Source organism: Alligator sinensis, unplaced genomic scaffold (assembly GCF_000455745.1).
Source record: "Alligator sinensis unplaced genomic scaffold, ASM45574v1 scaffold32_2, whole genome shotgun sequence".
Taxonomy (NCBI): Eukaryota; Metazoa; Chordata; order Crocodylia; family Alligatoridae; genus Alligator; species Alligator sinensis.
In genome coordinates this window covers 365860-378860 of record NW_005842670.1, presented here as the reverse complement: position 1 = coordinate 378860, position 13001 = coordinate 365860, and the positions used below count along the sequence as shown (strand labels likewise).

At 43.0% G+C, this 13001-nt stretch overlaps 1 protein-coding gene across 1 annotated transcript in view; it reads left to right on the top strand.

Moving 5' to 3' along the window:
* Positions 1–194: 194 nt before the first annotated feature.
* The window catches only part of LOC102369420 (mucolipin-3), a 38860-nt gene continuing 26053 nt past the window's right edge, over positions 195–13001 (top strand). Inside the window, exons 1-3 of the mRNA XM_006033851.2 lie at positions 195–459; positions 6967–7196; positions 10485–10652. Of these exons, the coding sequence (XP_006033913.2) occupies positions 291–459; positions 6967–7196; positions 10485–10652 (567 nt within the window). The 5' untranslated portion in view covers positions 195–290. The remainder of the gene's footprint in view (positions 460–6966; positions 7197–10484; positions 10653–13001) is intronic.

Genomic DNA, 13001 nt, shown 5'->3' with positions numbered 1-13001 from the left:
GGGTCGCGATGTCAGGCCTGGCGGGCCCGGCCCGGCCCTTACCGCCTCCCCAGTCGCCGGGGCGGGACGGCTCGTGTGGAGGGCAGGGCACGGCCCGCTCCCACTGCCACGTCGCCTCGTTTAGGCAAAGACCTGTGTTATTGTGGACATGGCTGCTGTTAATAACAAGGGTGATGATGACGATGCTTATTCTTGATAATTGTTGTTGTCTGCGGGCAGCGATTGCCCTCAGCAGAGGACAGGCTCTCTTTGAAGCCTGGCCAAGCACCTCAATAGGTGAATTGTACTGCATGATAATTGCCACCTCTGGTGAAGAGCAGTCCCCAATGCGAGCCATTCAGCGCCCTCGCTGCCTCGCACAGGCCCTTCCTCACTGTGATTTTTTTTTTCAGCTGGAAAGAAGGGATTTTATTAAAGACCGAGATCATAATTACAACACAGAGCAGTATTTGAGCCCAGGTAGGAGCACTGGAAGCAATACAAAAGCAGCATTACCACTACAGTACGTGTGTGACGTTCCTGGAGAAGGGCTCTTGCAGTGTGTTTTTAATACAGGGTTTTTGGGGGCGGTGTTAGGACATTTTTTTGTGTGCCAAGCCAAATCAAGTCCAAATCCGTGACTTGGTCCAGAACCATAAGTGACCCTGCAACCCGCAAACATCCTCCACCCCAACCAAGGGCATCAGATATTTCCAAAGTCTTTTGGCAGACATCCTACGCGCAGGCCCAGGCCCCCAAGTTTCGCCTGCGCTCAGCCATATGGCTGCAGAAGCAAGCTAGGGAGAAATCTCCCATTTCCATAAAGTGGGCTTCAAGCCCCAACACCTCGGCAGGTACTAAACCACACCAGAAGAACAGTTATCCCCGGGAACGCCTAAGGAAAACTGTCTTCATGCACCCAGACACATGGTGTTTCTCACAACATTCATAAAACAAGGATGTTGGTGGTTGTATGGCCTTTTATCCAACTGCCTCAAAGCATTTTGCTTCATCTGCTTTGTCTTCACAACACCCCGCGGAGATGGTGAGTCAGGAGCCCCGCTGCTAGGTGCAGAAAAGAGTCACTTGGCCAAAGTCAAACCGTTCCTAGGGGCACGGCCAGGAATACATCCCAGCTATCCTTTGTCTCACCCGGTCCACTGTGTGATGCAAAACAGTATTTTTACAACACATTATTTCAGCCCAAAGCATAGTTAAAAATGCCACTTGATGTTTAGACTCAAATATAATTTTTATAAGAAAAAGCTGCTACACTGTACAAGTTAACAGAAACAGCATTTAATTCAAAATTCTGATGGCTTAATAATTTCTGATTTCAATGGGATGTTTAAAGCAATATGTATTTCTCTGCAGTGTTTGCAACCCAAACACCATCTTACAGAAGATCGGAAAGGAAAAAGAATACAAATAATGGAAATGACTGGTCCTGAGTATGAAACTGCATAAGTGATGAAAACTAAAATTTATTTTGAAAATTTTCCCTTTTAATGATCTAAGTTGTTATTGGTAATATCAGGAGGGAATTAGGTCTCTTTGCTCCAACGTTTTGTTAGTTTGTTTTGCATCTACAGTGTCCTTGTAAAATAGCCACAAGACAAGAGGAGTTAGAACAGGTCCCTGATGTTGAACTTCAGTGGTGTGTGGGGCCAGCACATACAATCTTTGACACTGTATGGTGTTTGGAGCTCTGCTGATGTAGATAAAGAAAAGGAAAATGCTGGCTAAGAGGACTCGGATCTCAGTGAAATTCAGCCTGGCTGTGGGAGGAGGTGTGTGTCAGTCACATGCTGCTGGTGCCGCATCACTTAGTCCCAGACCAGCTCTGGGCTGCGCACTGCCTCCAGCACTTCCTCTCTTGTTCCCTTTGGAAGCCGGGCAGCAAAGGCAGAGCCAGCCAGGAACCCAGAGGCACCTTATCACCATCATCCACCTTGCAATTTGCACTGTTTCTGCCGTTGCTGCTTGCAGGTAGGTGGCTGCTGCTTGCACTGGCTATTGGCATCAGGTGTCCTGACACTTCGCAGAGATGCTAATCAGATTCCTCCAGGCAGTTTGCTGAGCGGCAGGTTATATAAATAATGTGCTAGTACTGCTGCTGCTGCTCAGTAAGGGACTGTATCAGTTTCTTTAACTGATGTTGCCCCGAGGAAAACAACTAAGGGATCATGGAGGGGAGAGTCAGAGGAGCAGACTGCGAAATGCAGTATTTCTATCGTAATTCTCTGGAAGGTCAGTGGTTGTGCAGTGTCCCTCTGGTAGGGGAAGAAGGCTGAGAAAGAAAAGACGACTACAATCAGGGCTGGGAGCTGTTTGATTCCCTCCTGGACTCTGACACTTGCTAGTTCCTTTAGCTCCACAAGCAATGACCATCTGTATGAGGTGTTGGAAAGAAAACCACTGACTCATGCTCCTCAATTCTTTGTTGCTTCAAGCAACACAGCTGAGCCTGTCCTCATGAGCCAGGGTTTCCTTAAATTAGCTGAAAGGAGTGTGCTCCTTGTTTTGAGAAGGGATTGTGGAAAGTCATTTCTATGACAGTAGTTGCTGTTGTACAAACTGTGCCTAGCATTTCTAGTGGTGACTTCCATTACAAATCAACAAACTTGTAACCTTATGTCTGTAAAAGCATGTTTCTATGTTGGTACTTGCAGCCACATACAGTAAGATTTACCTTCCTGGTGGGAGAAAAATACTTGGTGTCACTAAGTCAGGGGTGGGCAATTATTTGGGCTGGAGGGCCACTTCAAGAGTTTCAGTGACCTGTTGTGGGGGGGGGATGCTGACCTGGCCCAGCATGGGGGTGGGAGGGGTGCAATTGTTCCTATGTGGCATGTGCCTGTCTGCCATGTACCCACTGCCAGGGGTGCTGGACAGAGCAGATGGGTGGGCGGGCAGGGTGTTCATGGAGACTGGCTGGGACCCCTTTAAGTAGGGCATGCTCAGCCCAGCAGATGGGATGGGATGGGGCTGCACCTGGGTGGGGAGTGGTATGAGTGTGGGACAGGCTGGGGCCTGGGCCTGGTCAGGGATTTTGGAGTGGTGACACCACAAGGCCAGGACCTAGGGTAGAGCTGTGATCCATTCCCTGAATGGCCTGGGTCTGTCAGTGCCCCAGCCCCAACCTGTCCTGCTTCCAGTCTCTGCTTCAGATGCTGCTGCCTATGGCCCCATCTTATTGACCAAGCTGAGTGTGCCCTGCCTGCAGGGGTCCTGGCCAGATGAAGACCATGCTTGCCCACCCAGGCAGTGTGGTAGCTCTGGCAGCAGGTGCAGGGCAGATGGGCTGGGGTGCCCAGGCAATGGTGCAGGGGTGGGAGGCAAGTTTGGAAGCAGTGGTGACACTGGCAGTGACTTCTGGAAGGAGCCACCACCACCAGGACTGCCAGGAAGCTAAGTCCAGCTGCTGCACTGCCTCAGCCCCTCTTTGAACCCTGGAGCGATGGGACCAGCTGCATGCACCATGGCTTGGGTTGCCTCCCCTGCACCTGGGCTGGGTGAGGCTAAGGGACCTGCTGAGGGCTAGATACAGCCTACCAAGGGATTGTATCTGGCCCACAGGCCATATATTGCCTACTCTTGCTGTAAACCGTTTTGAAAGATGCAACTATAGGTTGTTGTTTTTGTTCTATTTTTTTTTAATTGAGATGTTGAAGGAATCAAAGTTGGTAGTGGTTCTGTACCATAATGTGATTCTCTGAGCCCTAGACTATAGGCTACTGGATTTTTTTTAAAATCTAAATATACTTGGATTAAAACCACCCTCATCCAAAGATATTCAGAGCTATGTTAGAGTTTAACGCTTGCAATTTCTTGAATCTATATGGACTGCAGTACTGACTACCTAATCTTACACTCCTAGCTGCACATTACTTTTTGCTGAAATCAATGCAAGTTTTCTGTGAAACATTTGATTGTAACAGTCCTTGTATAAACTCAGCCATGGTCCTGAAAGCTTTTATAGCATATTACCCAGGAAATCTCCATCCCAAATATGTATTCAAATGTCCTTGGCCTCCTATGGATTAGGAAATGTGGCTGTTCTAAAACAGATGTCTGTCCCTTATTCTCAGGACAACAGAACATTGACTTGCATCACTGGAGATGGATCTCTATGTGTGGTTGTTGGTATTATCTCTACTTGTAGCTTTGGACTGCAAAATATATTGATGTTTGATTAATAGAAGTCACTCTTCCACAACACTTTCTTGCTGCTGTTCTCTAAATTACAGATATGGTTCTTAAAAGAACTTGGCTTCCTTTAATTTTTATAATGGTGGGGGTGGAGGAAAGTGTTGAGGAGACTAGAAAAATATGTGTTGAGTGTTTTAAATACAGTATATAGGTCAATATTGCAAGTTTGATGCCTGATAGTCTGCTTGAATGTTAATGAGTGAAAAATATTTGTTATATGTAATTATGGCCTCTACCTATTTTGAGGCTGGGGAGCTAGGATCTGCCAATTAGCTATATTAAGTTAAAATTTTACCTAGTTGGAATATTGAAACTGATTTACAATAAGTACTAATGTTTTAGCTCCTGTTTTATATTAAAGCTTATTATTGTGATGTCCAGTAAAAAAAACAACCCAAAAGTTTCAGGACTTGAAGTTCTTTTTACAGTTTGTCTGCTGTCTGGGAAACGAAGGTTGGAGTGTTTATAGCCTGGGTCGTCCCAGGGCATATGTAAGAAATAGTTTGATTTATATAGTTGGAAGAAATGTTAGACAAGTTCTTGTGTATAAAGTACCCTAACACTGCCCATGTTAGATCCCAATTATAGGACTAATTCAATAAACAATAATCTGGGGAGAGACAGTGGTAGATGTTACCTGAGGAGGGGCATTTTGTGCCCAAAAGGTTGTCCAGCATAGCTCACAAGTATATAATTAGATGAATAAAAGATATTACCTGTTTCTTGGGGAATTAAGGCTCTGCATGGTATTTCAAATGCTTGTGTTTAATAGAGTACAATGACTACCATCAAAGTTGAAGTTTGAATTTTGATGTTTGAATTGTGCTTAGATTTTAAGGAAATCTGGTAGTTGGAATCAGAGATTGAAATGAAGGCTTTGTGGCTCGTGTAGCTTTAAAAACTGACTTTTGCCCATTTTAAAACATGCCTCAAGTATATTTAAAAATTTGGACAGAAATGAGGATAGAAATGAGAGGAAACAAATTTTAACTTCTCAATTTTAGTTGAAGCAAAACTCTACCTTGTCCACGTATTAAAAATAAGTTTTCTGAGAATTTAAATTTTGTAAGCTCTTGACCTAGTTGCTCCAAAACATGATAGTAAGAAACTTTTTCTGATAAAACATGGAATTAAGTAAATCTTTATTCAGTTCCTTCTTACAATATAGCAGATGTAGGTGGAGAAATCTCCAACTACAAGTACACTTATTACAGGGTTCTTCTATAGTATGACTTGAGAATTATTGGAGATCACAATAAGTCACCACCTCCAGCACCATTTTAAAACAAACAAAATTGGTAGCAACTTATTTGCCACCTTGTTCACCCTCCAGGCTTAAAGGTTTTATGCTTCAAGCTTTTTTTCCCTTGTAAATCACAAGGGTTAGAAATGTACTGTAATATCTTTAAATTGAAGGCAAGAGTCTCATGTAGTTGCCCAACACTGGAATGGGACTCTTGCTGAATATTGGAAGAGATGCAGAAAAGCAGAGTAGATATGCACATTTTTAATAAGATCAATATAGAGCATAAGCTTTCATGAACTTGGGCTCACTTCATCAGCAGCTGTGAAAGGACAAACATAGAGCAGTGTATAAAGTTGAGAGCGACTTGAATACAAAAGGTGGGAAGGGCGGGGAGAGGAAGGGGAGCAGGGAAGAAAGAGTGCTGGGATTGGCAGGCAAACAAGTTAAAGATCCATAGGAACAAAGGGGTCATAAAAACTATTCCAGGTAATGAGATATGAATATGTAGTCCTGGTTTAGCCCATACTTAATGCAATCCAGCCTGTGCATTATTTTTTGTTTCTCAATTTTCTGTTTAAACTGGTTTTTAAAATGTTGCTGTTGGAGAAGAGCAGTCCTGCAGCTGGAATATCTAGGAAGGTTAAAGTACTCTGCCCCAGGCCTTTGTGTCTTTCTGCAACTGATGTCAGGCATTCACTGTTTCTTATCCGTACAGATCATCCAGTCTATCCAGTGTAGACGGCAGAGGGGCACTGTAATCAGGTGATAGTGTATATGACATTGTAGAATTGCAGATGAATGAACCTTAGATGTTATACTCCTCATTATTTAGCGCAATGGTTTGGCCTGTAATAACATGGACTTCAGATTAATATGTCTAACTACCTCTCTTGGAAGAGACAATGACCTTGTAATAGTAACTTTAGTTTTGGACTAGTTGCCACCTCTAAATTTAGCCTAGTGTAAAGGAGAATTGGCATCTGAAAATGTTCTTTTTTTATTTGAAAGGGTTTCAAGACCTTGTATTTAGCCTGGTTCTACTTTTTTTATACAACAGAATTGTAGCTCTAGGAGATAGATAACAAGTGCCCATGAAAGCTGATATTTATATATGACTTTCTGCCCCACTGATCTATTTTGCTTTGTGCCTATAATTTATTTTGTATGTGGCTTTGTTGTGAGAAGAAAACAGAGCGTGTATGGCTATTAAGTCTGTATCTCCAACCGGACAAAAATCTCACAGCCAAGTCTTTGTTCTAATACTTGATATGTAAATTAAATGGCTTGTCAAAAGCTTAACTGTTACAAATGCAGTTCTTAAAAAGACATGAAATAAAGACTTTGGGTCTTGCTCTCAGTGCAATGTAATGTGCCAACGTTTTGTAGAAGACTACAACCAAGATCTCAGTTTCATTAGCACAATCTGAAATTGTGTGTGTGTGTGTGTGTGTGTGTGTGTGTGTGTGTGTGTTCATGTTTGTTCCCAACTGACTTGCACAATGTTGTTGTTCTCTCCTCCCTCTCCCCAGAAATGGAAAATAATGAAGTGGTTATAAGCAGCTGCAGTTCTCATGATGATGAAAATCTTTACAACTACAAACAGCACCCTTCTATATCACAAGAGCTACTCTTAGAAGACCAACTTAGAAGGAAACTTAAATTTTTTTTCATGAACCCATGTGAGAAATTCTGGGCCCGGGGAAGAAAACCATGGAAACTTGGGATTCAGCTTTTAAAAATAGTGATGGTAACCATCCAGGTAAATAAGTTTGGGAGCAGGGGCTTCCATTTTGGAGAAGGGCAACTGGCAAATGCTGTGCTTGCTCTGACACAATGCAACTGTATCAACAGAAGCTTCCTCTTGTGTTGATGAACATCAGAGCATTGAAACTATGGCATATTGTGTCATAATAAATATAAAATTAAATGTAAATATACTACATAAGGCCTTTGTCTTTTTACACATTTAGTTCTGTCAGAATGAAACTTCAGTTCTTTCATAATTTTCTTCCTACCCAACCTTGTAATTTGATTTGCAAATCACCTTTTCTGCTGACTAAATGCTGGGAAAGGCAGCTGGCTCCAGCGTATGGGGCTTCCCTCTTGTGCTGTGTGAGTGCTGGGGCTGTGCATGCATGGTGGGGAGCACTGGCAATAGACTGCCTGGTGGAGGCAATAGACTGCCTCTTGCTGTGATGTGCAGTGCTGGCCAGAGCCGTGCCCTGCCGGGCACCAGCACCTGCGCCGGACGTGAGTGAGCCGAGTGCCTTCGACTGCTGCTGCTACCATCTTCTGGGGCTGTGTGCAATGGGGTGAGTGTGGGGAGGAGTCCCTATACTCCACCCCCTTCACACCTACACCCTGCCCACCCAAGCTCCATGCTGCTGCCACCCCCTGGGTGTGGGCTTCATGCTGCCACTAGCCCCAGCCCCACGCTACATGCTCCCATCCAGCTGTAGCTTGGCCCATGCCCCTGCCGCTTCCCTACCTGCTGCCCGGAGCCAGTGGGAGACTGGGGTAACAGAGCAGGTCCCTGGGGGCTGCAGCAGTGGCAGCAGCAGCCCTGCCTGGAAGCTGGCTGCTGGCCAGGCCAGACCCTACCACCCATGAGGGTAGGAGTGAGGTGCAATAGGATACATTTGGGGAGGGTGTACATGTGGGCACCTCGCTCCCACCCTTGTGGGTGGAAGGGCTGGGTGGGATGCAATTAATTGGTGGGTGTCATGGGCCAGATGAAAGTGCCTAATGGGCCAGATCTGGCCTGCAAGCCATATTTTGCCTGCCCCTGCTCTAGAGCTTTACCTTGTGTAGATAAGATTTGATATGTCAGGATGATTGATAACTTAGTTACCCTCATTTAGAAATTATATTTCCAGGTTTCACCAAATCTGGAAAAAAAATCTCCTTTAGCCTAGTGACTGGCTGCCTTACTTCATGGCAATTTTTCATAATTTTCCTTCACTCTGACCATTGGAAGTAAAGTCAGTGAAGAGAATATTGGGCTTTCATTAAGACTATAAAATTATTTTAAAAATCTCTCTCTGCAAAATTAATAGCTAACATGTGTGGTCATTTACTCCTAATATTAATAACTGCTTTTAGTATAATAGCAGAATGTTGTGTCCATAATCGTTAATCTTTGTAGCTTTCACCTGTGCACAACAGGTAGAACAACCACATTCCCCCCTTCATATTGTCCCAGAATGTCTCTTTCAATTTATTTTACTAGGATTGACATTGGAAGTTGGCAATTACTTTCAAAACTCATGTAATGACTTGCAACTCTGACAGGAGAGGAGAAAATAGGGTTGTAGTGTTGTAGCCATGGTGGTCCAGGAAATGTACAAGAAGCAAGAGGTTGTTTTTGGGTGACATCCTTTATTAGACTAAATGTGGAGTTGGGAGAGACACTAGACAAGTACTGCCCTTTAGGTCATTGAAAGAGGAGGAGTGGGGATGACAGTTTTCTTAAACTGTTGGATTCTCCTCTATCTGGATGGGAAATGACAAGAGGAGACAAAGATAACCATAGTAAAAGAGTCATCTACTAAACCAACTACTTTTTGGGGTGCAGCTGAAAATTCAAACATCCTCTTGTTTTTCTTCCTGTACTATGAAATAAAGAACTGAAGTGAGAGTTCAGTCTCTAATGTGATGAAACCATGGCTGTCATTGGGAGAGGAGTTTTACTCTAAGGCTGTTGACAGATGCTTACTTAAAGACATGATGTAATCTGATCTGTAATTCCAACAGCTGCTCCTCCCGCCATGCCACATGGGCATGATAGGACATGCAATTTTGGGATTGGGGATTAGATCCCAATCGCACCTTACTTGCCAGTGCAGGGGGGGAGCTTGGGATCATGATCCTAGGCTTCCTCTGCACCAGCAAGCTGAAAGCTCGGGGTCCACAATCCAGTTGATTATTAGCTGAGGCCAGGGACTGAACTGGGGTCTGGTTAAAGCCCCACCTGGGTGGCACACGTGGCTTTTACAGTTTCTAGAACATGGGAACTCTGGAACTGGGAAGCCTCTTCTGGATCCTGGGGTCCTGTCATGTTGGGACATTTAAAAACTGTATTTGTGACTGGGCTGAACATGCAGTTTTATGACTCCTCCTGTGCAAAGGGAGTGGTGAGAGGCTCCTTGATCCTATGGTCCCCAGGCACTGGGGATGTCAGAAAACCACATGTGGAATACAGCTGTATACACAATTTCTAAAAGTCTGGGGTGCAGTGAGCCCAATGTTGGGGAGATGTTCCCCGATACCAGGCTCACCACCCCTCCACCATCTGCCCCCGTGGGTCGGCAGGGCCTGGCATCCAGGGACTTGTTCTTTCCCCAGCCCAAGTAGGTAGGGGACAGCTATATCCCAAGCCCTTGGGCTTCCCTGTGTTGGATCCTGACACCCAGCTGGGCACTGGGATCTGTCATGGGCCAGCTCCAGTGCCACATGTTCAGTTTAAAAACAATTGAGTCACAAAGTGTGCGGGGAATAACTTTATGGCTCATTTACTGTATTAAATTGACTTATTAATTGCTTTAAATTGACTTGAACATGTGGTCATATAGCTGGTTGTTCCTCCTCTAGCCTGGGTCAGGAGCCAGCCGTCCCCCTTTCCTACCTCAAATTAAACAGAAAAATAAATTAACAGCAAAATCCACCGCCCCCTGCCTCTTCTGTCCAGGGCAAGGGCTTTGCTATAGTGCTGCCCAGTTGCCTTTCTTCTCAGCTTCCCTTCTTCCCAGTTTCATCTCTCTGGGAGCTTTTAACTTCCTTCAGGGCCAGCCAGTCATCCCTATCAGCTGGCCCAGTGCCCCTAGACATGCTGGCTATTATTCTCTAACCCTCTGCAGCTGGGCTTTCACCCCTGAACCATGCACCTTGTTACAGACTGGGTTATTATTAAAGGTGTGATTAATCTGTTAATCATGCCTTAAATGTAACACGCATCAGGGACCTAAGCCACCAAAAGCCAGTTTTCTATTAGGAATTAAAACACGATGTCTTTTTTTTTTTTTTTTTTTTTTTTTTTTGTCTTTTTCAGTTGGTAGTTTTTGGGTTGAGCAATCAAATGGTGGTGGCCTTCAAGGAGGAGAACACTGTGGCATTCAAACACCTCTTTTTGAAAGGATATACAGACAGAATGGATGATACTTATGCTGTATATACACAAAGAGATGTCTATGACCAGATATTCTTTGCAATAAACCAGGTAAAGACTTTTATTATAATGTGTATATTATATAAACATTTTACAAAAATCAAATCCCCTATAAAATGGACCTGAAATCAAACAGTCTCTGAAATGTGGATGATTGTTGACTTTTATTTGGGGAGAAGGAGAGGGGTATCATCCTTTTGTCCACCAAAGGGGAAGCAAAATAAATATAGGGATACCGGAAAGAATCCTGGAGTTTGTATCTTCAAGATCTATGTATCCATGGCTAAAGTAAAAGAGAGATTCAACTAACATTCTTTTTCCTGTAAAAATTATAGTAGGAAAACTACTTTGTTGAGCTAGGGAAGAGAATAGATGTGCTCATATAATTTAATCTAACTCTGGCTTTATATACACTGGCTTAACCAGTAAATATATAGTGGTTAAGAGCCTCCACTTGTAGTCCTCTTGAATAGTAAGCATGTAGACTTGTCACAACTTCTCTAATGGATTTGTTAACTTTGGATGGGTTTTTTTGTTTTGTTTTGTTTTGTTTTTTGAAGGACCCAGTTAGACTAAACTAAATAAAGCTTCAAATAAGACTGGCATTTTGGCATAGTTGTCTTTTTTTGGATAACTCAGTGTCAGTGTTCAAACCTCAAAAGAGGAGGTCCCTATTCTTATACTAAGCTTTTGTTTTGGCATCTAGTACAGAACTGTGTTCCTGGTTCTGTCCATTAGTGCTTCTGGATACCTAACTTTGGTGGTACAAAAAATTCCGATTACACTTTTAACTTTCAATGGCATGAACTCTGCTAGTAGACTAGGTCTCTGAAAAGTAGACTACCTCAAAGAAGCTGTAAATGAGAGTGAGGTATTGCTCAAAGTACTCAGAGTTTTAGTACCATGGTTTTAACATATACAGTGTTTCTAAATATATATATAAAAAAAGAGTTAAGTTTTTCACATTTCTAGACTTTAAGAACAACACCAAAAATCATAAGAGTAGGCAATATGCATATACTAAACCGTGCTGTGTGAAACAAGCATGCGATAATAGAGCTCACTACTTGGTGTGGTGCCTTGAATTATTAATTATGTAAGCAATAATCAAACTGTGCTTATTTACAGACACCGTGTAACACAAATGGCCTGAGGCCAGTCATTTCCATTGATCTAATGAACATCATCTCCAGTTTCAACACTGGATGGAAAAGCCTGATCAGTCTTTTCAATTTAAGGATATTAAATAAAGCTTTCTAATGCTCCATTGAGTCTTGTGCTGCTCAATAGACTTATAGTTAAGTGTAGTGTACTGGAAAGCAAGAGTATGTAGGTAAGGCTTTTACAATGCAATGTTTTCCAGCTGAAACACTTCCGAATAACCTTTTTCCCCTCATCTCACTTTTTGGCAGTTGTGGGTAAGTGGGCAGATCTTACCAAAATTCAAAGTTTAAAATTAAAGTGGACATTGTTATTGGTGGTGCTGCCTAATTTGAAAACACAGGGAGATTAGTGGTTAGAGTGTTAGTATAGGACTTAAGTTGTTGCTTCAGTTTGTTGCTCTGTCACAAGCTGTGAGAGAAGGAAGAAGGAAGTTCCTTACTCCCAGGAGGCTTTTAAAGATCTTTGCTTAGACCTCTCTATTAGTTTGGGAGGCCTGTGACCATTTGTAACAGGCTAATAGAAGAATCTTGGGTAAGGAAGAAGGAAAAATGATATAAGCCAAAAGTGTTTTGGAAAAAGAAATATACTGCCAGATTTGCAGGACCTGAAGACAAGGGGTTGACGCACACAAATGAAAAGGAAATAGACCTTGCAGACAGATGATGTTTCTTGGTAAACCTAGTATAAAGTGAAACTTACAGTCTTCTGATTGGGGAGAATCGTTTTGCTCACTGAATTTTGTTCCACTGCCTTCAATTGAACATAAATATATAGCAGAAATTATTTTTAAATATACCTGCTTTCCATCTTTCACTGGAGGTCAGACAAGTTCAGAGATCACTGAAAAACAAGTTGGGCGCATTAGGATGGATGTCTGGCTATATCTAAAGACCACAAGGTGATGTTAAGAAGGGTATATGGGAAGGTGTAAAGATCACTTGCACTGCCGTGTCCATGAATGGTTCCAATCCACAGATTTCCAAGTTCTTTGTAAGTCATGAAATACTTGGCCTCTCTTTGTTAGGGACTTGTAAAGAGAACATTTAATAGCAAACACTTAGTTTAGGATCCTCTTGCCGAGGTAAAAATATCTGAAAGTTGGTGAGCTCTGATTATGGAGTGTGATTGTGGACGTTCCAAATTGTTTAAATTTTACCAAAACACTAAGATGGTTGTAGTGTGCATTCAAATGAACACTGCTGGGTTTTTTGGTTTTGTTTGGGGGTTTTTTTTTTG